The sequence below is a fragment of the Danio rerio genome, chromosome 5, assembly GCF_052040795.2.
Source record: "Danio rerio strain M-AB ecotype USA chromosome 5, GRCz13ab, whole genome shotgun sequence".
Lineage (NCBI taxonomy): Eukaryota > Metazoa > Chordata > Actinopteri > Cypriniformes > Danionidae > Danio > Danio rerio.
In genome coordinates this window covers 26089604-26116855 of record NC_141025.1, presented here as the reverse complement: position 1 = coordinate 26116855, position 27252 = coordinate 26089604, and the positions used below count along the sequence as shown (strand labels likewise).

Genomic DNA, 27252 nt, shown 5'->3' with positions numbered 1-27252 from the left:
AGTCAATTTTAATCATTTTCTTGCTGGATCTGGCAACACGTGTTATCTGTAGGAGACTGACATTGTGAATGGAATCCCTGGGAGACTCCAAAGTGCACAGAGTGACAAAAACAGAGTTTGGAAAAGCTGCTCCCAAGGTATTTTTTCATCTTTTTGTTGGCTTTATTTGCATGAAGTGTCTCCGCGTGTACAGTCGCGTATTGTGTGTATTTGCTAGTTACAGTACTTGTTTACATTGCGTGTTTACAGCATTGCATAAACCACGCAATTGTGTTTATTTACCTCTGACCTTAAGTCACATCCATCCAGCAGCCTATTCTGAAACAATGACAAACTCATTTTCACACTTACAATGGAAGTTTCGGCGTCTGTGTTGTGTGTGTTTGACTTTTTCTCCCTGGCCGAGGGTCTCATAAATCATAAATCACGGGGTGTCACATTGCAGTGAGGGAGGGCAGCCTGGCTGTGTCAGATGGTTCAGTTGTCTACAGTCTTTTGACTTTTTTCCTTGCCATGTTCTTTTTGTACCTTTTGAAATGTTGTCATCATTAAACATGTTGGTGAAGAAACATTACAGGTGAAACAGTTGCTAAATTAGATTCTAAGCAGTCAGTAACGAAGTCAGCTTTGGCCATGTTGACATGGTGTGGGCTTCAAATTGCAAAGATGTTCCCTTCACACCGTGTGCTATGACACAATTTGGAATTTGAGCTGTTGATTTTCTCTTTTTTGGTGGGAGGTTGTGGACCTGGGGGGTCTGCCTTTTAGAAAAGTATTTTAATCTTTTAATACTTAGTGGTCTCTGAGGTTTATGCATGTACAGTACATACACAATGAGATTTGACTCAGACTTTACATTTGACAATCAGATTAGAGCGGTAGTTAAATCTAGCCTTTTTAATTAAGACAATTAGCAAAAAAAAAAGAAATGTATACCAAAACAACAGTTTGAGACAGTGATTTATGCTTTTGTGACCACTTGGTTAGATTACTGTAATGCACTGTATGTGGGGAAAATGTTTGCAAATTTGTGCAAAATGCTGCAGCACACCTGTTAACTGGTACTCGCATATATGACCACATTTTCCCAGTGTTGGCTTCGCTTCATTGCTTGACAGTTCCTTTTAGAATAGTTTAAGAGTCTTTTATTTGCTTTTAAATCTCTAAATAGGGTATAAATAAATGGGTCTTGCCTCACCTTATTTCTCTGAGCTGATACATCGCTACAAGCCCACTCATTCTCTCAGGTCAGCTGATCAGCATCTCCTGATTGTGCCAAAAACAAAGCGTACACAAAGAGGGGATCGTGCTTTCACTGTGGTGGGTTCTTGACTTTGGAATGATTTGCCACTCCCCATTAGACAGGCCTCTTCTGTGTTCTCATTTAAATCAGCTCTTAAAACTCATTTGTTTTCGTTGGCATTTGACACCTGATCTTAATACCTGGTTGTTTTAATTTATGTGCCTTTTTAGGTAGTTTAGCTATATTTATGTTGTATTTTATGTATTTTATAAACTATTATACTTATTTTATTGTTTATTTTCTTTACAGCACTTGGGCTCACTTATGTGTTTGTAAAGTGCTCTAAAAAATAAAGTTTGACTTGAAATTGTTCACACAATAATGAAAATTTGCTCTCAATTTACCCATCAACGGGTCATCCAAGATTAAGGGGTCTTTCATTGAGTTTCATTTAAATTATTTATTTCATTTTAAATTTAAATTAATACGATATTACATAAGATGTAATTAATAAGATATTGTATAGCATCCTATAAAAATGAAAATAATAAAAAGAAGATGTTTAAATATAGTTTTTAAACACTGAAAAAATTACTTTTGCTAAATTTTTGCAAACAATTCATCAAAGGCTGGGCTGAATTTAAACAAATAAATAAAATTTACTAATGTTCAACTTAAGTTGTTTGTTTAAATTCAGCCCAAAAAAATTTGTTTGAAACCACTTACCTTAAAAAAAGGGGAGTATATCCAATGAATCTTTTTTTCAGAGTAGTTCAGATTTCATTAGTACCAGATGTCTTTATTTCTGTTGTATTTTATTTTAACTAGACATTATGGAAAATGAAGAACAAGATGATACATGCAGATCTTTGGTAAGTTATTTCAATGTGGAGTTTTTGATTTTAAACTAATGGCTAACGACAGTGCAAATGTGTATCAGTGAGTCTTTTTTAAATTAAAATAAATAAATGCATGCTATTTATTCGCAATAAATCTGCTTTCGAACTTAGCTAACTTGACATAAGCTTAATTGAAAAAACAACTCCATTAGAGTAAGCTGGACTTTGTCCAAAAGCATGTACCCACTGAAGTGATTGGGCAAGGCTGTGATTAGAAAGATTGTCCATTTCCTTGATGAAATCAGAAGAGATTGAGACCAGAGATTGAACCAGTGACCTTTATTTTAGCTGTTGTCAATTGCTCTATTGTGTACAATTATGATTTTGATTTTGTTATATTTTTATCTCTTCTTCTAGGTGCCATCTGGTCATGAAATCAAGGCTCGTGTGCAACACTTCATCGAGGATCAGTTACACACCACCATGGTATATTACTGTAATTTATTCCCATGTGAATCAATTTTCCATACTGATAGTTTTGCAGAGGTATTACGCTATTTATTTGTTCTCATTTCACAATGCAGTGGACTGGTGTGCTGATCGGAGCTGCAGTTGCAGTTTCAATTCTAAGTATTTTTGCCTTATTCTTTTACAGAAGACACAAGGCTGGTAAGTGTGTAATGATTATCATTTACAGCAGGGGTGTCCAAACTTTTTGGGCCGAGGGCCAGATGCAAAAAAACAAACGTTGTCGCGGGCCAAATTTTACATACATCACACAGACACACACATATATATATATATATATATATATATATATATATATATATATATATATATATATATATATATATATATATATATATAAATACAGTTGAAGTCAGAATTGTTAGCCCCCCTAAATTATTAGCCCCCGTTTATTTTTTCCCCAATTTCTGTTTAACGGAGAGAAGATTTTTTTCCACACATTTCTAAACATATTAGTTTTAGTAACTCATTTCTAATAACTGATTTATTTTATCTTTGCCATGATGACAGTAAATAATATTTGACTAGATATTTTTAAGACACTTCTATACAGCTTAAAGTGACATTTAAAGGCTTAACTAGGTTAATCAAGTTAACTAGTCAAGTTAAGGTAATTAGGCAAGTTATTTTATAACAATGGTTTGTTCTGAAGACTTAAGGGGCTAATAATTTTGACCTTAAAATGGTTCATAAAAAAATTTAAACCGCTTTTTATTCTAGCCGAAATAAAACAAAAGTCTTTCTCCAAAAGAAAAAATATTATCAGACATACTGTAAAAATTTCCTTGCTCTGTTAAAAATCATTTGGGAAATATTTAAAAAAGAAGAAATAAATCAAAGAGGGGCTAATAATTCAGACTTCAACTGTGTGTAGATAGATAGACAGACAGACAGACAGACAGACAGACAGACAGATAGATCATAACAAGAACTGCTGCTTAATTGAATGCATGTAATAGCGACACCCGGTGGTTATTTATTGAATTACGTTCATTTTTGTATAGCGGGCCAGATTCTATTGATATTTATAAAAAGCCTCGCGGGCCGCCACAAAACTGATTGCGGGCCGCAGATGGCCCGCGGGCCGTAGTTTGGACACGCCTGATTTACAGGATTTATTTTTTTTTATTTGTTTAATTAGCATAATCTAGACCAGTGGTTCTTAAACTTTTTTTTATCAAGTACCACCTCAGAAAAAAAAAAAAAATTGTCTCTCCAAGTACCACCAAAATGAGCAGTATTGAAAGTAGCGTAGTAGGCCTAGTAAAGCAGCTACAGCTCTGCACAGTTAAAAAACGTGACAGATTACCTCAAAAAATATAGGCTATATGTCATATATGGCATATTATATACATCATTTTTGATAAATTTTAAAATAAATGTAGCATGTACATGACATATTTCATCCCTCTGTGTACCACTAGAACGAAGTCTGTGTACCACTATTGCTATACGTACCACAGTTTGAGAACCACTGATCTAGACCATTAGTATGTGTATGCTGTATTGTGTATTTTGACATTTGAGTGTTTCATCAGCTGTATTGTTTTGTTTTTTCAGGAGAAGGTCAATCTGAAGGTCCTAAATATCGTTTCAGAAAAAGAGACAAAGTGTTGTTTTATGGCAGGAAGATAATGAGGAAGGTACTAGTGTTTAATATGGTCCTGAAATCAAAATGCTTTCGGTTAATCAGATCACTAGCAGACAAGGGAGAAACATTGAAACATCTGGCTCCTCTATTCCACATTTGACCACTTTCCTGATTTATTTTTTTAAAATGGTGCTTGTATGTTAAGACTTGTTTGTTCTTTCCATGCAAAATATTGAAAATAGGCTCAGTCTGTTTATATTTGAATGTGAAACAAGACAACAACAAAAAATACTCCCAATTTTATACTTTAAACTCGATGTTTTTTCATTACATGTACTATTTCTGACAGCAAAGTTTAAACCCTGTCTGACCAGAGAGCTTTAACGACCTATAAAGTTTAAAAAATACTGTATGTCAGTAGGTGAAGAGTATTATTATTTTTTTTTTTGGTGGTCGTTCAGAAGCATTCAACCTTATACAGTGAGGAAAATAAGTATTGAACACGTCACCATTTTTCTCAGAAAGCATATTTCTGAAGGTGCCTTTGATGTGAAAATTTCCCCAACTGTTGTTAACAACCAAAGAAATTAAAATATGCAAAGAAAACACATCTAATTAGTTTACAAATCAAGTTATGCATGATAAAATGAAATGAGCATTGAACACATGAAGAAAGGGAGCTGTAGAAAGACAGTGAAAGCTCAGACAGCAGCTGAAGTCTTTCAGTAGTTCTTCAGCAACCCTCTGCCCTTCGTCATTGTAAATAAATATTAGCTGCTTCAGTCCAGCATCTACATTAGCAGGATGCTGAAGACGAAATCAGAATGGACATTTCAGCATGACAAGGATTCAAAACACAGCCAAGAAAACTCTCAAATGCTTTCAGAGAAGGAAAATCAAGCTGTAGAATAGCCCAGCCAATCACTTAACTTGAATCCAATAGAAAACACAAATTAAAGCTCAGATTTAATTGACGAGACCCACAGAACCATCAAGATTTTTTACACTCTGTCTGTGAAAAACTCAAACCTGAGCATTTCATGTGACTTCATTCTCCATTTAAAAGGCGCCATTAAGCTGCCATCAACAAAAAAGCTTTATATATAAAATATTAAATAAGTTTTAGTTCTTGTGTCCTTCTATTGTTATTACACATAACAATTTTATTTATTTTTATTTAATTTTTTTAGATTTTTTTGTGTTTTATTTTTATTTTTATGTTTGTTTGTTTTTTTTTGTTTTTTATTTTTTTTGCAAAAATCTGGTTCAATTCCATGTCAACAGCTCCTTTATAAATATTATTTTCAGGAAAAAACAATGTGTTATTTTTCCAGCTGTAAATACACTATAAAAGGAATATTGTTAAATCTGGAAGTGTTCAAATGTTTTAGTCTCACTTGTATTTACTGCTGTCTGCTTGTGATCAGATTGACAAAAACAAATCTTAAAACCAGGAGTAAACAAAGCCTCTAAAAGTCATGTGAAGGTATGCCCTTTTGTTATTTGTGGCTATTCAGGTCCAGACCTTGTCCTCGCCTCCCACCTCGGGTCCAGTATCTCAAAAGCGAACCAGGAAAAGAACAAAGGTGCTATCAATAGCTCGCAAGTATGTCACAGCTACAGAAAAAACACACATCAGAAAGAAAACCTGTTTAGATATCCTGTCCATCTCTTAATCAGAATCCTGCGTATCCGAAGAGAGCCACCAACCCTGCAGCCCAAAGAGCCTCCGCCTTCACTCCTGGAAGCAGATCTGACTGAATTTGATATGCAAAACTCTCATCTGCCCTCTGAAGTCCTGTACATGCTGAAAAATGTGAGGTTGGTACTTTGCCATGTCATCAACAAAGAGCAATTCATTCTTTATTCATAATGTGCAAAGCACAAAACCTGGTTTGGCAAGGAAGTTTGAATGTCTGTGGTCTGTGTGCCTCTCAGGGTTCTGGGTCATTTTGAGAAGCCTCTGTTCCTGGAACTGTGTCGGCATATGGTGTTTGTTCAGCTGCAGCAAGGAGAAGGGTTGTTTCGCCCAGGTGATACTGATGACAGCATCTTTGTGGTGCAGGATGGCCGTCTCGATCTGTGTATTCATGAGAATGTGAGCGCCAAACATTCTCCTGCAACTGTCCTACTAAATAAATAGTTATTTTTAATATGTTATTACTGAGCATCTAAATGTATTTGTATTTTTCTGTCTCAGGATGGGACTGATGTTGTGGTGAAGCATGTTTTACCTGGAGACAGTGTTCACAGTCTTCTCAGCATCCTCGACGTCATCACTGTAAAACCCATCTGTTCTTGTTTTTACCACTTTAATTTGCAAATATCTGTTCTGTGACCTGTTAATGCTTGCATAGTTTGTAATTATGTCTTACTTCTGAACTCCTTATTCTGCAGGGATATCCAGCTCCGTATAAAACTGTCTCTGCAAGGGCTGCTATCCCAACTACTGTTCTCCGTCTCCCCGCTCAGGCCTTCCAGTCTGTTTTTGATAAATACCCAGAAACCCTAGTCCGAGTCGTTCAGGTAAAACCTAAAATACACTAAAGTAAAATCTTTGGATTTTCCTATTCTCACAAGGATGAGTTAAGCCTATTAATGCAGTCAAATCAGTAATATGGTAATACATCACATCTATTTATTTGATATATTACATAAAGGTTTTACAATTTATTTCTATTTTAATTTATCAACAGTTCTGTCTGGTTCTTAAATCCAGCCATGCTATATTCTGCAAATAACAGCACTTGTCCAGCCTCTTTACTCTTCACCCTGTGTATTACTCCGCCCACATACTGCGACAAGCAGAGGACACCCTACAGTTTGACAAATATTGCTGCTGTTGGACAACATAATGTATTTTGAGACGTTTTTAGTTAAGAATGTAGTTGTTAGGATTGCAACTATGCAGTTTATTTATAAAGATAGTGCCTGTTTTAATTTTTTTTTCTTAATTTTGAAAAGACTTTGCTTCAGAGGCCATTAGCCTGTCATTGAGGAGAGCAAAACAGTTTTTTTTGTATGTTGCATTGCTGTATTTATACCATAGTAATTTTAGTGTATTGAGTGTGAAATGGGACTCGCATATCAGGAATATATTTTGTGTTGGCCACTCTTTGTATAACCCTGAGTTACTTTTTGGTGTTTAACGTTTTTCCTTATCACAAACACAACAGTAATCTGGTAATGTTTGCGTTGCTTTGGTTTTTTCTGGGTTAATTATTGTGATATTCCGATTGCAAAAGGGATATACTGGGAGATCTCTGTAGACTGATGGCGTTTCATGCAGTTCAGCCTTATAATCTTAAAATGTCAGCAAAATCACCTGTTTTGTCATCACTTTAGACATTACACTAGAGAATCATTAGAATACTAGCTCTAAAAAAAAGTTTTTGAAGTAGCAACAGTTTCTGTTCTGATGTCAGCTGCAGATGTGAAGGAATGGCTGAAGAAGGTAGTTCCTTATACAAAAGGGTTTTTAGACACTTCATGTTTTGATATTTTTTTTATACACAAGATTATGCCATCGAACTTTTGTATAAATACAATATCACATGAGTAAAAAAAATGTAAAATATTTATTTCTGGATTCTTTGATGAATGGAAAGTGCAAAATAACAGCATTTATTTGATTTATTCTATATATGACGCATTATGTTTTTCTTTCTTTTTTTAGATCATCATGGTGCGTCTTCAGAGAGTTACCTTTCTTGCCCTTCACAACTATCTGGGCCTGACCACAGAACTTTTCAATCCGGTTAGATTTTTATAAATCACGCTCTACTTACGGAAGATATTTTACAGTATTTATTAGTGTATATAAGATGTAAACTCCATCACTGTGCAGGAAAGTCAGGCTGTTCCTCTGGTGTCAGTGGCCGGTGTTGTAGGAGAGGCTGGTCAAGGCAGAGGGCCGCGCAGACACTCGCAGACAAATGAAGACGTGTCTGACAAAGTCCCACAGAGATCTTCAGACCATTACAGTGACACAAGTCACATGTCCAGAGAAGGTATAGTTGAAGTCAAAATTATTCATCCTCCTGTAATTTGTTTATTTTTTTCCTTTCTCTTTTTTCCAAATATTTGCTAAATTATGTTTAACAGAGCAACGATTTCCTACAATATTTTTTTTTTGTCTGGAGAAAGTCTCATTTGTTTTATTTCTACTAAAATAAAAGTTTTTAATAAAAAAAACACTTTAAGATCAATTATATTAGCCCCTTATGCTATATATTTCTTTAGATTGTCTACAGAACAAACCAACATTATACAACAACTTGCTTAATTACCCTAACTAGTTAACATGATTTACTTTGAGCTGAATATTAGCATCTTGAAAAAATATCTAGTCAAATATTATTTACTGTCATCATGGCAAAGATAAAATAAATCAGTTATTAGAAATCAGTTATTAAAACAATTATGTTTTGAAATATGTTGAACATTCTGGGGCTTAGTATTTTTCTCTCTTTCAGCCATCCCTTCTATAGATATAGAACCATCACCTAATATTGGCCTGTTTGGTGTGATGCCTGATAATTATACATTACCCACTTACTTTTTAAACTCTGTGGCCTTTCTTACTCTGCTTGCTAGGCGTGTAATTTTATTTAACTGGAAGAGCCCCCAGCCACCCTCGCATGTGGCTGATAGAGGTTTTGTATTTTGTGAAACTAGAGAAGATTAGATGCTCCCTTCAAAGACATAACAGAACGTTTGTTAAAATTTGAAAGCCTTTTTGTTTTTTTTCTTATGTTGAAACTCTCCAGCTGGGTCTAGAATGATCACCCTTGCTAGCTCTTGACAATTATAAAACATCAGTTTAAAATCTTTCATTATTCGTATTACATTGAGATTGTTGTATAAATGTAGACATCTTCCCCGCATTTAGTTGTGTGTAATTGAGTTATATTTTATTATTGTTTACATTTATTTCTTAGTATTTTTTTTTTGCATTTATAATTGTTTTTATTATTATTTCTTTTCGGGTTGTTTGATATGTTTGTAAAATGTAAGATGTAAAAATGTTAAATTAATCATAAATCAAATAAATGCGTTGAAAAAATCTCTCCGTTATACCGAAATTGGGAAAAAAATATAACAATTGCTATAATAATAGCTAAAAAAATGGCTGATGGTTTTGGACTTTTGTGGTGTAGCTTGATTTTCAGTATAATTCTGTTCAAACATATCTATTATTACACTTCAGATTGTGGAAAGCTCAATTGTACAGAGAGTCCGACGACTTTATTCAGGAAGTCTCGCTCACTGTCAACACCTTTAGAAAGTACACACGGTATGGCTTTACTTGTTTGTCCACACATATAATGATTCTCAATCTTGAATAAATTAATAATAGATATTTTAAGTGTGGTAATGTGTGCTTAATTTACAGCTGGATCTCCCGACCACAATATGACCTTTGACAGATCAAGCAAAGAAGCCCCTTCAAGTCCTATTGCCATACAGAAGGTACATTGGCATCACATACAAAAAATACTATAAAGACCTGTCCTCAGATATGTTCCTATTTTGTACATCTAACATTGGTTGTCTCTCATCCTGTCAAAAGTCAAACCGGAAGAAGTCTGTGACAATGCATCATTCTCCTTCAGCCGTGTTTCACTACTCGGACACCGGAGGGCACTCCAGCCACATCCACCATAGTAAAGTTAATGCCATTTTCCAAGCTGCCAAGAGGGACCTGCTAAAGATTATCCAACTCCAGGTCAAGCCGCAATATTTATTTAATTCGATTTAAATTTTTACTCATCATAGGTTAATGAACAGCCGCAGATTGAACTGTGAAGGCAGAGTTTTCATATTCGTATCATTTTCATTTCATAGCATTTTATATTTGGTTTTGTTAATGTAATAATTATTTAAGTGAAATATCGCTATCTTTTGTAGGCCTATGTGTTTTATTAATTTTATATATGCAATTTTTGTTGACATGTTATTTTTCATGTTAAATCTAACTGATAAATTTTTTTAAAAGGTTGATGGTTATTGATTTGTTTAATATGCGCCAGTTTATTATTTTGTTTGTTTGATTTTTTTTAAATGAACAACCAGTTTTTATAGTAAAGTATTTGCCCTGTGTGCTATTCTACTATATGGCTGAGGAGTTGAGGATGTTTGCAGAGCTGAATGATGACGCATGCTGATCGAAGATTGTGTAAAAGTCACATGAAATTCTACTTAACTGTTCACACTGCGATCGCTTTGCAAAACATCAATTTTTTATCTAATTTGATACTACATATGAAAGTGGCACACATCTGAATGAAGAAGATCAGATTTCATGGGGTTTGGGCTGTTCACACGGTCAAAACAAAAACAGATCTGAGTCACATGTGGGCAAAAAAAATTAAAAAAATCAGATATGTGCCACATTTGCTTGCAGTGTGAACGTAGCCTTAGTTACCAAAACTTTATTAGTTACTAATTACTTTAACTAATTAACTAGTAGCTAATAGCTTTTGACTGTTCAAGTTATTTATCTCTTGTTAGCTCTATATGTAAAGTGGTCATTACATATAGAGCTCTGCATGGTCAAGCACCCCTATATATTCGAGATCTTTTAAGCAGTCACTCATGCAGCCGGTCTCTGAGGTCTTCTGGCAAAGACCTTTTAGCCATTCCCAGTACTCTTCTTAAGACTAAAGGTGACCGTGCCCTCTCGTGTGGTGGCCCCACGGCTCTGGAACTCTCTCCTGCTAGCACTAAGAACTCTGGGATCAGTTGAACTTTTTAAAAAGCATTTAAAGACACACCTTTTTGGTCAAGCTTTTAATTAACAGTATTAGTTTTTCTGTATTTGGATTTTTAATTAGTTTTAAAAGGTTTTAACATGTCTTTGTTTATTGTCCTGTGTTCTTTTACTTGTTTTCTCTTATTGTAAAGCACTTTGTGACTCAATGTCTGGGAAAGGTGCTATATAAATAAACCTTTACTTACTTACTTAAAGTTATTACATAATAAACTTAGTTAGCCTGAAGTTATATATTTGTGTTTTCTAACCCTGTTCCTTTAGGCACACCAATAGTACATGTTTTTAACCTCTTCCTATAGGGTATATGCAGAGCTAGTGTTTCTTCCCATACTGATAAACTTCTAGACCAGTGAGCGATTAATGTGACTTTCCATTTTATACGGTTCCTTTTACAGCATCGGTGTTGTAATATAATTAAAATATAATCAGTTAAATAAATCAGCCATTCATTTAGTTGTTCAAGCGTAAAACGAGATGAAAAGCCGTTGACACGCACACGCCCATCAGAATCAGCAGGCTAGCGCAGAAGCTCCATTAAATATAATGGGGTAAAATAAATGTTCATATTTTAAAGGCAAGGTTGAGGAAAAATGTCATTTAATGCAGTGCTTCGTGTACATTTTGAGACCCAATTTATATTGCATATCACTCAGGCAGTGGAGATCACTGATTTTTAAAGAAAACCGACATTAAACGCACTGATTTTGTAACTGAATACAGTTTACCAGAAGTGCTTTACACAGGTAACTGACCAATTACAAGTCCTTTTGCATACTTCCGCATATATCCCATTAACCACACCTCAATTAACTCATCAGAACCTCAGAAGAGACTCCAAAACCTCAACTGAATGGGTTAGATAAGTAAGACATCCAAAATATGTACTGTTGGTGTGCCTCCAGGAACAGGGTTGGGAAACACTGTCATAATACATAGGTGATGTCTATGTGTACATGTTCAATACAGTGTATTAAGTGTATATTATAATTACAATGTTCTTCTAAATCAGAACAGTTAATATAACTTATATTTGGAGTATTGACATTGATTTTATTGTTCTCCTATGTATTAATTTTTACACACTAGGATCCCAATCTTCTGGAAGATCGGGTGACACTGAGACAAGTAAAGGCGGGCTCTGTGGTTGCAAGTGAGGGAGATCAGGTACTTTTGAACCTCTTCAGTTTTAGCAATGGTCTATTAAACTATATCATGTCAATGTTTATCCTTTGTGTATTTATGTGACAGGATGTAAGCGTGCAGTTTGTCATCTCTGGAACGCTTCATGTGTACCAGAGACTGATTGACAGAGAAGAGCAATCATGTCTGTTTGTGGCCCACCCTGGAGAGATGGTGGGCCACCTGGCTGTTCTCACTGGAGAGCCTCTCATCTTTTCTGTGCGCGCCCAGCGTGACTGCTGCTTCCTGTCTATCTCCAAAACACACTTCTATGAGTATGTGATGTGCAAATGTCACACTGTGCAATAGAAAATTCTGTACTGATTCGCAGCTGTAAGGGAAAATGTATCATAATGCACTTTGCTGTGTTAAATAAAGAGGAAAATGTTTCATTTGATGATAATACTTTAGTATATCACAATTCATGCAATTAACTACTTGCTTATTACCTGCCTATTATTAAGTTATTAACTGTTCATAAGTAGTTATAAGCATGATTTTATTCTGGTTTCCTAATCATACCCAAAACCTTAACCTAACTTCTACCTAACTAACTATTAATAAACAGCTGATTAGTAGTTTGTTAAGCTAGCAGTGTTAGTTAATGTTTTGTTGCTGCCCTGAATTGTGACCTAAACTAAAGTGTTACTAAAATAATAAAGACATTTCTTTTCTTTGGTCATAACCCACTTGTAATATAAATAATAAATACAGAATTAAATGACAGCTATTAGAAACACTTTGTTAAAAATGTCAGAATGCTGTTTAATGTGAACTGTGTGACTTGGATGCTAGGATAATGCGTGCCGAACCTCGAATGGTGTTGAATGTAGCTCACACAGTGGTGCGGAGGGTCTCCTCATTTGTCAGACAGATCGACTTTGCTCTGGATTGGATGGCACTGGAGGCTGGACGAGCTGTCTACAGGTCAGCACACTTTCCCATGCAGTCTTTCAGTGTCAGATCTCTCTGACTTTGAAATAACTTGAGATGGCATGTAATTATTGCATGTATTGCTTAGATTTTTTTTTTTGTCTTTCTCAGACAAGGTGATAAGTCAGACAGCACTTTCATTGTTCTGAGTGGGCGATTGCGTTCTGTCATCATGAAGGATGATGGGAAGAAAGAGCTGGCTGGAGAGTATGGACGGGGAGACCTCATCGGTGTGGTGAGTGCTTATAAATATATGTATGTTTCTAATATTCTAGGACTTGGAACTAGTACTAATTGTATTAATTTATACTTTCACTTGAGTTTCTTGTTACTTAGTCTGATATGCTAATATACTTTTAAAAGTTGAAACTTTTACATGGTAGTTTTAAATTGTGTGTTATTTCTTTACAGGGTAAAATTACCCATATTGATGAAACTATCTCGTTTTATGGGATGTACACATAAATTAACTGACTTGTGCAACTAAATGTTCTCTAAAATTAGCATTTCTTCATTTCTCCGCTTGCTAATGAGTTGCATTAGCTAGTACCAGCTTTTTTAGCTTGTAACTTACACTTAATATAAAATGATTTTAATAAGTATTTAATCACAGGAAAGACAATAATTTCACATCAGTTTCAGGGTTTTTGAACAAATTCTGCTGTAGTTTTTATCTGTTTTCATCAGTGTTTGTTGGTGTAGGTGGAAGCTTTGACTCATCTGAACAGAGCCACTACAGTCCACGCAGTCCGAGACTCTGAACTGGCCAAACTGCCTGAAGGAGCTCTCAATTCTATTAAGAGGAAATATCCACAGGTTAGTTCATTAAAACTCTTCAACACATTTCACCAACAAACTTTTTTTGTCTTGTTTTTAGTCCAAATATCTACAAATTCTTATATCAAGAAGCATTTTCTAGGCAAGCAAATCATATTGTCTTGTTCTCAGAAATAATTAGTCTAAATTAAGTGAGTTTTTCCCTAAAATAGGTTAAATCTGGAAGTGGGGCAAGAAAATTCTTCTCATTTTTGCTTTGAAATAAAATTAGTTTGCTTACCCCATTGGCAGATTATTTTGCTTGTTTTAATTAAAAACTGACCTGATTTTGATATATAACATCTGGAATCAAGACAGCATTTTTGCTTGCTTAGAAAATGATTTAAACAGTTTTTGATATTTGGACTAAAAAGTAGACTTAAAGTATGGAAAGTATTTTGCACATTTTACACAATTACATGTAGTGTACAGTATATGCAGTATGTTGACATATTAAACTCTTTCATAGGTTGTGACTCGTCTGATTCACCTTCTTGGCCAGAAGATCTTGGGGAACATGCAGCAAGTGAATGGTCCACTCTCAGGTGAGTGTTTGTGAAACATTTGTATGCGCTTGTGCTTTGTATTTTCCCCACATTGATGATGATCTCCACAGTGCGCAGTCTGGGTTTTCACTCCCCAACCAGTAAGTGGGACGCAGGTAATCCAGCTGCCAATCTGTCGACGGTCACCATTCTGCCTGTGTCTGAGGAAGTGCCACTGACTGCCTTCACACTGGAGCTGCAGCATGCTCTCAGTGCTATTGGTATGCATAGTCTTTTTTTCTCCTGTTTAATTTGCTTCTAAATTCAGCTAACACTGATAACTCGCTTAATTGTGTTAATTAATTTGAATAGGTCCCACTTTGCTTCTAACCAGTGACATTATCAGACAGCGCCTGGGTGTTGCTGCCTTGGACAGGTAAGAGATGCATACAGTGCAAGAGATAAAAAAAAAAAACATATTACCTCACTGATAATTCGGACAAAATTATTTTTATTATGTTCAGGCATAGAAATAAATAAAGAGATCACTTGAGAGACCAACTCAAGTGTGAGACTTATTAAAAGTGGGTTTGAGTAAAAAAATGTAAATTTGCTGTATTCTATCAAAAAAATAAATAAATAAATAAAACAATTATTAAAAAAAATTATTATTATTATTAATATATAATATAATTATTATTAATATATATATATATATATATATATATATATATATATATATATATATATATATATATATATATATATATATATATATATTTATATATATATATATATAACTATTATGAATTATATATAATTTTATATATTTTAAAACAATCTAAAATATAAAATCAAATATCCCCAAAAAATAATTATTTATTATTTATTATTTATTATATATATATCGGCACTGGTGGGAGGTATACTACCAGTGTTCCACCAGTGATGAAATACAGCCACATTGCACTGCTACCCGTGTGATATTGCATTTATACAACAGTTCAACGACAATCATGTATATAAAACAAAAAATCAAACACGGAGAGTCTAAAAATCTTTTTGTATGAGGAACTACTTTCTTCAATCTTTCAGCCATTCCTTCACATCTGCGGCAAAAGACAGAACAGCAGAAGCTGTTGCTACTTCGCCAATGTCACTTTAGAGATAGTGTTTGAATGAATCTCTAGCATAATGTCTAAAGTGAAGATATTAGAATCTTAAGATTATAAGGCTGAATGGCATGAAATTAATATTTCAACGAAACAGGATATTTATAACGAAAACAGGAGGCTCATTTAAAACAAACAGATGGCCAAACAAAAAGTAACTCAGGGTTTTGAAAAGAGTGGCCAACACAAAATACATTCCTGAGAGTCCCATCTCACACTAAATACACTACAGTTATATGGTATAAATACAGCACTACAATATACAAAAGAGAGAGATCAACTTAAAAATGTCCCTTTCATGTTTAATAATGATTTAATCAGTTGTAGTTAGAAATTACGCTGTTTCATCTTCTAAGAGCTTTAATTAAATTAAATTAAACCTAAATCACACTGAACTAAACTTCAACTGAACTGAAATCTGGACTTTACTAGAATTGTTAAGCTGCTTTGACACACTATACATTGTGAAAAGTGCTATATAAATAAACATGAATTAAATTGAATTATGCGTTCTCTATCGCCATTATGTGGATGGACAACGTCAACCATCTTTGCTCTGCTCAATGACAGGCTAATGACCACAGACGTCTCTCAGAAATTATAAATATTTAAAATAGGCACTATCCTTATGCATGCATATATAAATATGTATATTTTTGATTATTGATTTTATATTTTATATTTTATATATATATATATATATATATATATATATATATATATATATATATATATATATATATATATATATATATATATATATATATATACCATGAATACCATATTTATTGTATGCACTCTGTACACAGAATGTCAACACTAAGCTATGTTAACAAAAAGCTGAACGAAAAATGCAAGTAAGATAAATTTGCTCTATAAAACAAACACCATGTCCACAAACTCTAAACAATCCACAAATTTGAAAGACGAAAATAGTCTCTCATGTCTTTTCCAAAATTGAAAGATGCTGATTTCCATCATAATTAGGTGTGCTAGTATGGTTTCTGGGCCCCCTGGACAGTATAATAACCTCCTCAGTAGAAGTCAGCAAGAGAACTGCAAATAATTGTGGCCATCGCTGACTGAAAAAGATGCACAGTTTGTAAATACACTTACTGGAAACCATACATCGCCTTTGACATGCTGTTTATAAACTATGGTTGAATGTGTGCAAATTGGGAACCAGAGTATGCTTTTCCCAGTCACGTTAGTCAAACATTGTCTTTTGATCTCCTCTGATGTACTGTTTATTTGATTCTATATTATTTTCTTCTCAGTGTTCACGAGTATCGTTTGTCAAGCTGGCTGGGTCAACAAGAGGACATCCACCGCATTGTTTTATATCAATCTGATGGTTCTCTGACTCCATGGACTCAACGGTGCATTCGACAGGCAGACTGCATCATCATCGTGGGTCTGGGAGAACAAGAGCCCACTGTGGGAGAGGTGAATTGTTTTGAAATGTTTTTGAATTGATGCAAACTCACAATAACCTGATAAAACTGGTTTGTTTTAAATGAAATGAGTTGCCTCACAGGTGCTGATATGTACAGTAGTTGAATTAATTCTGCACATGTGTTTCTATTAGACTATTTGGTAAACTGAGCTTGTTGGCTGTGTTTGTTGTGTAAAGCTGGAGCGTATGCTGGAGAGCAGTGCTGTGAGAGCTCAGAAGCAGCTGGTTCTGCTGCACCGTGAGGACGGGCCTCCACCCGCTGGAACTGTAGAATGGCTTAACATGCGCAGCTGGATCTCACGACATCTGCACCTGTCCTGTCCTCACAGGGTCTTCTCCAGGAGGAGTCTGCCCAAATTGGTACCAAAATATTGTGCCATTATAGTGTTATTGCAAAAGTGAATGCTAATATCAAGCCAAAGGAAATAAGGAAACTTCAGTTTTCCAATGTATACTATGGGTTGCTGGTGCTTAAGAAATAAAACCATATTTTCGCACTCTAAAGCACAATTTGTGTTTGCCAGAATTTTGTCCAGGCAAGTATATTAAACAATCACCGGCCGCTTTATTAGGTACACCTTACTTGATGAGTTATTGAAACTAGACAAACACATCAGTTCGGATATTGGCTCCAGTTTTTATCAACTCCGCTTCCTGTCCAAAGTCAAACATTTCCTAAATCCCACCACACTAGAGATAGCCGTCCACGCTTTTATTACGTCACGGTTAAACTACTGCAATACACTTTACTGTAGAATTTAAAATCTCAAATTTCTCGTGGTCAGTTGGCGCAAAACGCTGCTGCTAGATTCATTTGTAATAGTAGGAAATATGACCACATTACCCCTCTTCTAAGATGCCTCCATTGGCTGCCCATCCAAATTAGAATTGATTTTAAAGTGCTTTTACTGGTATTGAAACCCCTTTACATTCTAGTCCCAACCTACCTCTCAGAGCTGTTGCCTTTTTACACTCCCGTGAAATCTCCTAGATCAAGTGTTTAAACTCTTCTTTTAGTTCCTCAGTCCAGACTGAAACTTAGAGGGGTCAAAGCTTTCTCTGTGGCTTGTTCTCAGTTATAGAAACACTTTGCCCCTTGGGATTAAAATGGCTCTATCACTATCTATTTTTAAATCACTCCTAAAAACTTACTTATTTAGCTTGGCTTTTTAATTTAGTTTTAAAAGCCTTTTTGAATTTTTTCAGTCATTTCTCTTGTCTTATTTCTATGTTTTTATTTTCTGTCTTTTTATTTTACTTTGACTTGTACAGCACTTTGGTCAGTCTTGCGACTTTTTTCAAATGCGCTCTATAAATAAATGAACTTGAACTTGAACCATACTAGTACTGGGTTGAACCCCATTTTTTCCTTGTAAAGAGTGGTTATCTGAGTTACTGTTATCTTTCTATCAGTTGGAACCAGTCTGGCCATTATCTTTTGACCTCTGGCATCAACAAGGCATTTGCACCCACAAAACTGGTGCTCACTGGGCAATTTCTCTTTTTTGGACCATTCTCTATAAACCCTAGAGATGGTTGTGCGTGAAAATCCCAGTAGATCAGCAGTTTGAAAATGAATGTTTTTATCCATCTCTCATAGAATATAGACAATGTATTTTCAAATATATTTAGAAATTGAAAGATAATACAATTAAATTCAAGCAAAATATTGCAAAAAAAATTACAACCTACAAAATTCCAATTAAATGTTTCCTTTTTTTTTTTCTTCTCTTGATTTTGTCCTCATATAACATATACATTTGGGTGTACTAGTTTTAGAACCGTTATCATGAGTTATTTTGTTAGATAAGCTCCAGATTTGGCTTCAGTACTGACTAATCTAATGTATAAGCACAATATAATATTGTATTGCTTCCTATTAAAATATAAATTAAAAAGATAGATCTTTAAGGGGTGTACTTATTTATGCTGAGCACTGTACAAATTAGTCATATTAGTGTTTTTATTTAAAAAACACTTTGTATACAAAATGCATAAAACAATCAAACTAATACCTAGTATATGCATATTAAAAATAAAAATGACATATTATTGTCCTTATTCACCTTATTCTCAGCTGACGAGTGGGCGCAGCCATTTGAATCTTTTTGTCTCGCGACTTCCGGTCACATTCACTTCCATTCATTTTTTGACGTTAACAACTGCTCGTTACGCTGCTTGATGTTGCAATTTAATATTTTCTTATTATATTATGCTACTTGGTCTGTGTAGTCATGGAAACATTTGTTTGTTGAGCAAGTAGTTTGGCCATTTTCTGCCGTTTATTATTCCTAGTCATTTCTCCCATAGGCGACTGAATCGGAAGTTCTAAGACAATCGCGAAAACAGGCGCACTTCCGCATTTTAGAATAAGGTCAATAGGGCACTCAATGAAATGTGTACTAGATTTATAACAGGGGTTATTACGAGACTATAGATCATTCATGACTTTTCAAATCTTCATGCACATAAATTAAACTATATGTGCTTTCTGTAAAACAGGCCCTGGCCCCCATCAACTTTAATTGTAAGGCAAATGCACGTACTTCAAAACTTTTCTCTGTATGATCTCATCTAATCACGATCATTTCTTATCCATACATAACTCCCACTTTCCTGTCTTCCTATCAGAGAGAGATGTATCAGCGAGTATTTGAGAAGCCTCCCGACCGGCATTCTGACTTCTCACGTCTGGCTCGAATCCTGACAGGCAACGCCATCGCTCTGGTGCTGGGCGGAGGAGGAGCCAGGTACAAATCTGTCCTCCCATTCATCACCAATAATCCTATTCCTCCCCAATCCCTGTGGCCTGCTGCCAACAACCCTTCTCACATAAATAATCTAGTAAAAGCATGTTAGTGGAACATTGATTTTTATTCCCCCCCAAACATCTTCAATCATCTGTAGTTCATTAGTTTCTTGATATTTATAGTTTTCATTATTAAAACATGGAATCCACTTAGAATCATTTTGTAATTTTGTGCCCATCAACTAATCCTAATATAGCCGTTTCTAACCCATTAGTGTTGTTTGGGGGCTTGACAACATCAGCATGTCTGTGGTTTTCTCTCGATGATAGAGACTCTTTGTCTGCTCTCTGTCCCTGCCTGCTATCAGTCGTAATCAGCGACTTTTAAAAGGTGGGTCAAAACATGATATACAAGGGGCATGTATATTCTGTCTAATCTACTTATACTAGTGACCTCATTTTTCAGATGTGTGTTAGATTCTGTCATTGAAATTATATTAAGGGTATGCTATATATAATAGTGTTTCTTTGAACTTATATTCTTGTAATCTAGACATTGTAAAACTTTGATTACATATGAAGTATGTTTAAAGGTGAAGTATATGGCAAGACTAAAGTTTATACTAGTATCTGCTTTTACGTTTCTAGTACTTATTTTAGTTACTTTGTATTAAGGAGATATAATTACAGTGTAACTATTCATTAAACTATTGAGTATTAATAATTACTTACATGTACTTTACGCCTATATGGTTGGGGTTAAAATGTGTGTCAGGTTTAGGATTAGTTACATGTAACTATGCATAATTCATTGTATTTACTATAGTAAGTGCATGTAGCCTGTAACTACATCACCTAAATTGAAATCTTACTCTTATTTTAGGTACTTTTATCTGTTCAATGAATTACTAGTACTTATTCATTGTCTAATTTAGTGCTTTACATAACCTAAATTAAAGTGTTACCCTTATTTTTACGTACTTTTATCTGTTCCATAAATAACTAGTACTTATTCGTTGTCTTCTTTAGTTCTTTGTCTCAGGTTCTAGTGCATATTCATTAGATAGATACACACATTCCATTTTATCAAATGCAACTTCTACTACTAGTACACATTAATTAGATTGTTGTACACTGTAAACAAAAATGCTGTAAATTTACAGTATTATTGTCAATTTTAGTTGTCAGTTATACTGTAAAATTTACAAGTGCAATGTGGATTAACAATTAAACTACAGTATAGTTGTAATTGTTAATTTACATAGTGCTTATAAATTTTGCCAGTAATACTGTAAAAATAAGTAATACTGTCAGTTTTACAAGCTGTAAAACTTACCAAATTCACACCAAAATTGCCAGTAATACTGTAAACTTTACAAAAAAGTTAGTTATTAGATAATAGCACTTGTTTGTTAGATGTTTTACTTGGTAGTCACTATTAAATTAGGCACAAGTCACTAATGAATAAGAGCTGGTATCTACACCATGTCTCAAAAAAATCCAAGCAAAATTAATTCAGTTAGAAATTCGTTAAAATGCCTCCAACTTTAATTATATTTTGTAATTAGATGGCAGATAGATGAAATTATATGATTTTTATATGTTTTTCACCTCACCTGATTTATATCACTGCATTACCATCTTCTTCTTTTTCTTCTTCTTCTTCTTCTTCTTCTTTTGTGTCTTTTTGGAAGTGGTGATATTTTCAACTGCACGGGCAGTGTGTGTCATCACTCCCCACCACATGACATACTGATCCAGTGCGATCATTTTTTGCCAACAAATAATCCAATCCACCTTTAGTCCAGTGTTTAGTCAGAATGATACGAAGAAAATGTGAAGCACTGTAGCCTTTCAGTTCTCGTAAACCTTTAATCAAACTTTTATCTTTATTCAAAAACACCATTTTATTGAAGCCTTTTGCAGCTAAAAATTAATTTGTCATCATTACGCTATCATTAGGTCATTGCTAAGAAAAGTAAATAAAAGGATTATTCTAATGCATAAATTGTGCTGTTATTTCTGTACGAAATGCAGCCATTCTTATTCCTGTAGTGCGATAAGCAGTCTTATTTTCGTATGACATATATTTTTTTTGAGGCATGGTGTATATAATAGATTCTAGTCTTTAACAAATAATAACAAGTAATAAATGTATAGGTAGTAATCATACTACAGTTACTGTTATCTTTAATAGATTCTAGTATATAACAAATAAGTGGCTGTACAGGTATATAATAAGTAGTATTATGCAATCAATAATGAAAAAATGTATTTAAAAAATGTACAAGCTACTAAATAAGTACTAGAACGTAATGTAATAAACACTTGTATCTCTAAAGTAAGTACACACTTGTTAAGGAAGTCATATTATGTATGACTGAATTTTAGCTATTTTATGTATAAGACAGGTATGACAATAATAAATGACTCTCTTCACCTTTAAAAATGCTTTATAAACATACTAATATCACATAATGCATAAGTATTGTCTAAGCTCATGTATGAATATGTAAACACACTATACCCACAGAGGCTGCTCACAGGTGGGCATCATTCGTGCAATGAGCGAGGCAGGAATCCCTGTGGATCTGATCGGCGGCACTTCCATTGGTTCATTGATAGGAGCTCTATATGCTGAAGAGCGTAGCGTCAGTCGCATGACGGTTAGGGCACGCCAGTGGGCAATGGTGAGACCTTTATGTACCGAACACCAGCATTCATACGTGTCAAGACTATCAAGAAGATTTCTTTCTTTGTTTTTGCTACAGGATTTTGGATCCATATTTAAGAAGATCACCGATTTGACCTACCCGGTGACCTCCATGTTCACTGGAGCATCATTTAACTCCAGCATTGGCACACTCTTCCAGGACAAACAGATTGAGGTTGAGTGGAATGATGATTCATACTACACAAAAACAAGCTATTACAGACTTAATTATATCAAGTCATAATCTTAAAGGGATAGTTCACCCAAAAATTTTAATTCTGTCATCATTTACCCAATGGCTATTTCAGATAAAATGATGGAAAAAGCAGCCATTGACTTCCATAGTGTCTTTATTCCTATTATAAATGATAATGGCCGATTTTCTCCAGCATTCTCTGTAATCTTCTTTTGTGTTTACCAAAATAAATAACTTTATTAAAGTTTAGTGTAAGAATTTTAAAAGGGGGGTTCATTTTTTGGTGAAAAATCCCTTTAATTAAGTATAAAATTATTCATATCTCTTATATATTTGCAGGACCTTTGGATCCCATATTTCAACATCACCACAGACATCACAGCCTCCTCCATGAGAGTCCACACTGATGGTTACTTCAGATCTCAATATCTTCCCATCGCTTATTCTTTGTGACTAATTTTAACATCTAGTCTCCATATTTTAGGCTCTCTGTGGAGGTATGTTCGGGCCAGTATGTCTCTTTCTGGATATCTTCCTCCATTATGTGACCCTAAAGATGGCCATTTGCTCATGGATGGAGGCTACATCAATAACCTTCCGGGTTCAGTGTGCTTTCAGATTTCTACAATTTTGCCATTAGCATCTTATTTTTATTTTACATCTTCAGTTATTTACCACTCACATGAGGAATCATGATCTGTATAGAATGTGTACAGCAGTTGGCCATTTAATATGATTGCCTGTTATACAATGGATTATACTTTAATCTGTCTCTAAGCTGATAGTTGCAACACAGGCTCATTGTGAATACGTACCCCATATACATTTCTGGAGAGCATGAGTTATGTAGCCAGAGGTAAATATGGCTGCATTTTGTTTTTATAACGAACGCTACAGGGTGGTATGACACCACTGTTGGCCTATTTTTCTTTTCACGCTACCAGCTGACCGCTTACCTCTGTGTGGACGTGTTTTCTGCTATTACCTGTTTGCCCAGTAGCTCGCCTCATATGTCGGCTGACTTGAGTTAAAGAGAAGAGTTGACTGTGACGACAGGGTTCGAGTCCGGTGAAGAACAGTTCCATAAAGCAGGGAAAACAAAAAAAAAAGCAAACAATAAACACTTATTAGTTTGGTTTAGGAAAGAGGATGGGTCAGTCAGTCAATGGACAGTGGCCTCTCGTGAATTTACAAGAGAAGAGGAGGAGCGAATGGCACTCGTTAGAGAAATTTGAGATCTAAAAAAAAACATACAAAGCGGCTTCTGTCGAATTTGTGGAAACAAAAACTGCACAAAAAAGTACCTCCTAGGATGCATTGCACACTGTCCAGAAATGTATACAGGGGCACATATCCATAATGAGCCGGTGTTGGCTAATTGTGAAGATGTTGGGGAGTTTTTGACATTATCTTTTTTACATTTCTGCAAAGCTGACACAGCTCGTTCGATGGGTGCCAAGCTGGTGATTGCAGTTGATGTGGGCAGTCAGGATGAAACTGATCTCACTAACTATGGAGACTCTTTATCTGGATGGTGGCTGCTTTGGAAACGCTTGAACCCACTGGCAGAAAAAGTGAAGGTCAGGTATATGGTGATGACTAAATAAGGAGTTTAATAAGAGTATTCAATCATATCTGTAATTTGTGTTTATGGAAAATCCATAAATTGTGTGTGCGCAGTTTATTCTTATTTGATTTTACTTGTGCTTTTTATAAGGGATTAAAGCACAATATGCAAGTTTTAGTTTCATTAAAATATCCATAAACCACTAGAACAGTGTTCTTGCAATGTACTTGCATTGTCCTAAATGTGTCAAAGAATGTTCAAATCCAGAGAATTTTTAAGTGGTGATACAGACCATGTCCTGTGTTGCCATGTTATGACGTCATGTAATGAAGATGACAGATCACATGATTCCCCACACTGTCACAGCATCATCAAACTATGCCTTTGTTTGTTGTGAAAACGCACCCTCTTGTGGTGAAAATACATACTGTGCCTTTAAAAAGTAAAGAAAAAATACATTTGCATATAGATTAGTTACTTTCATACATTTGTATATCAAATATCACATATAAATTAAATATAAAACGTGTTGTGTATATATTTAAAATACATTAAATACTGTATATTTTAAAGGCAATTTATTCCATGATTTTTAATTCCTTTGTTTGACATATTTAGTTAGTTAACACACCACCTTCGTATTTATTGGCCTTTTGACATACAGACAAAGTACACAAACTTTAAAAAAAATTAAAATAATAAAGCCTAAATTATAATAAAGAATTATTATTAAAAAATTATATATATATATATATATATATATATATATATATATATATATATATATATATATAATTTATTTTTATTTTATATGTTTTCTTTTATTTAATTAACTGCTATTATTATTCCATTTTTAAGCTTTTGTGAAATAAAAAAAAATATTGCATTCCAACATTCACTGAACACAGCTCTTCTTTTTTCATATCCTCCAGGTGTTGAACATGGCAGAGATTCAGACCCGCCTGGCGTATGTGTGTTCTGTGCGTCAGCTTGAGCTGGTCAAAGACAGTGATTACTGCGAGTACCTGCGACCGCCCATAGATCGCTATGGCACTTTGGACTTTGGCAAATTTGATGAGATTGCTGTGAGTCTCCAAACATCCTTTCACGAAAACTTCACTTGACTTGGCTTTGACTCTGGAAATTATATTTTTGTTATTGTAGGACGTTGGTTTCCAGCATGGGAAGACCGTGTTTGATGTGTGGTGTCGGAGTGGAGTGCGAGAAACGATAATGAAGGACCAGCATCAAGAGGAATTCCACAAATCCAGGAGCACCAATGTAACTTAGCTCTTTTCAACTTGTTTAATCCTACATATTTTTTATTGCAATTTGAGTACAAATGTAAATGTCATGTTGGTTAAATTAAATCCTATACTTGATCACAATAGTGTCAAGCAGAAATCTGCATTAAAACATTTGACTCAAAGCAATATATTTGTTAATTTAAATAAAAATTCTTCCCCAAAATCCAACAACAGCACTTTCAGAGCGTCCAGAAGTAAGAATACTAATAAATTAAATACTAATAATGATATAAATTCTGTGTTTTTTTGTCATTCAGGCGACATGTCCAAATGCTTCTTTCACTGATCTGGCAGAAATAGTATCCCGGATAGAGCCAGTTAAGCAGGCCGTTGTGGATGGTGAGGAATAGGCCATAATAATAAATGTCCTTTCTTTCATGTCATTCTCTCATTTTGTACTGTTTCTTACATTCTGACACACACAGAGGAGTCCGAGTACCAGACAGACTATGATGAAGATGCAGTGCTGTCAGACTTCGATCTGTCCAATCCAAACAGCGAACACAGTGATGCCCAAGAAGATGAGGATGAAGAAGAAGAGACTGCAGATACAGCTGATACAGTAAGATAAATGGAAATATGTGTGTGTGTGTTTGTAAATTGTATTATGGTTAATCACAATACTTATGGTTTTTTAACTTTTAAACAGGATGATGAAATTGAGATCAGGAAAAGGCGACATCGAGCTTTAAACCACAGCAGACATCATACCACCTGAAGTCAAAGGCCATCAGAAAGATGGACCGTAGTAGTAACCTTTTTAAGAGGGTTTTAACAAGTGAGATTATCAGTATTGAAACTGACCTACTTGAATTGTTATAAACTAATCAGGAATAGATTTTAATAGAAACAATGTACAGATCATAGTACATATGTGTCCTTTAATTCCCCAAAGAATGATACATGAGATTAAACTGTAACAAAATGCCATTCTTGCCTTTTACTTTTTAATATTATATGAGGCCAATAATATTTCAAACATTTTACATCTCATTTTTCATGCAAGCTATCAATGCAACCGTAACACAGTTTACTGTGTGAATAAAATAAGCTGTTTTATGTCTATTGTTTTGATGTTTCAACATTTAGAAAAAAATATTTCAATAGGATTATAACCAGGCATTACTAATAAATGTATAAATGATATATTCTGATTTCAACTTTTGTAACCATTTGTCTTATTAAATCATTAAATATCTCATTTTGTTTTGGATTATAGGTAAAGTGACGACTGATTGTTTGAATTCTTCGAATGTTTGATTGTGTTCTTTGGCCCAATTAAAATTGATAGTTCTCTGAGTTCTTGCTTGATTGTTATAATACTGGATATATTGTATTTCACATAATGTGTACACTACCTGACAAAAGTCTTGCCATCGATCGCTTTTATAAGAGCAACAAATAATTACTTACTTTCTAGATGCAGAAGTGGCAGAAGGTAGATTTTTCAGATGAATCATCTGTTGAACTGCATCCCAATCATCACAAAACTGCAGAAGACCTACTAGAACCCACATGGACCCAAGATTCTCACAGAAGTCAGTCTGGTGAAGGAAAAATTATGGTTTGGGGTTACATTCAGTATTGAGGCGTGCGAGAGATCTGCAGAGTAGATGGTAACATCATCAGCCTGAGGTATCAAGACATTTGTGCTGGCCCTTACATTACAAACCACAGGAGAGGGCAGATTTATCAACAGGATA

General features: G+C 34.6%; 1 protein-coding gene and 1 long non-coding RNA gene across 5 annotated transcripts; one reads left to right on the top strand and one right to left on the bottom strand.

Annotated features, from left to right (window-relative positions):
* The first annotated feature begins 89 nt into the window (after window positions 1-89).
* Window positions 90-26848, top strand: pnpla7b (patatin-like phospholipase domain containing 7b). Of its 4 annotated transcripts, none has more exons than XR_015491197.1 (37): window positions 90-137; window positions 2072-2115; window positions 2500-2568; window positions 2667-2751; window positions 4171-4253; window positions 5719-5807; window positions 5882-6022; window positions 6140-6299; window positions 6402-6482; window positions 6599-6727; window positions 7878-7958; window positions 8049-8211; window positions 9411-9497; window positions 9597-9673; window positions 9774-9929; window positions 12063-12140; window positions 12225-12430; window positions 12951-13082; window positions 13200-13323; window positions 13791-13904; window positions 14374-14449; window positions 14521-14670; window positions 14762-14825; window positions 16839-17007; window positions 17195-17377; window positions 19649-19767; window positions 20135-20157; window positions 22300-22456; window positions 22538-22654; window positions 23015-23084; window positions 23160-23276; window positions 24107-24255; window positions 25175-25327; window positions 25407-25523; window positions 25807-25888; window positions 25975-26111; window positions 26199-26848. XR_015491197.1 is itself a non-coding variant. In XM_087253485.1 (36 exons), exons 2-36 carry the CDS (start codon window positions 2077-2079, stop codon window positions 26265-26267), a joined length of 4023 nt encoding a protein of 1340 aa, XP_087109611.1. In that variant the 5' UTR covers window positions 90-137; window positions 2072-2076; the 3' UTR covers window positions 26268-26848. The 4 variants fall into 4 exon arrangements, 1 of the variants encoding a protein (XP_087109611.1); XR_015491198.1 differs by having other exon boundaries at window positions 20042-20157; XR_015491199.1 differs by having other exon boundaries at window positions 2667-2784; window positions 3723-4253; window positions 20042-20157.
* LOC147843970 (uncharacterized) lies at window positions 17372-27094 on the bottom strand. The gene is made up of 3 exons (XR_015491207.1): window positions 26963-27094; window positions 19405-24675; window positions 17372-19083 (listed from the first exon to the last, which is right to left on the bottom strand). It is a non-coding gene; the product is annotated as an uncharacterized LOC147843970 (long non-coding RNA).
* Window positions 27095-27252: the final 158 nt, after the last annotated feature.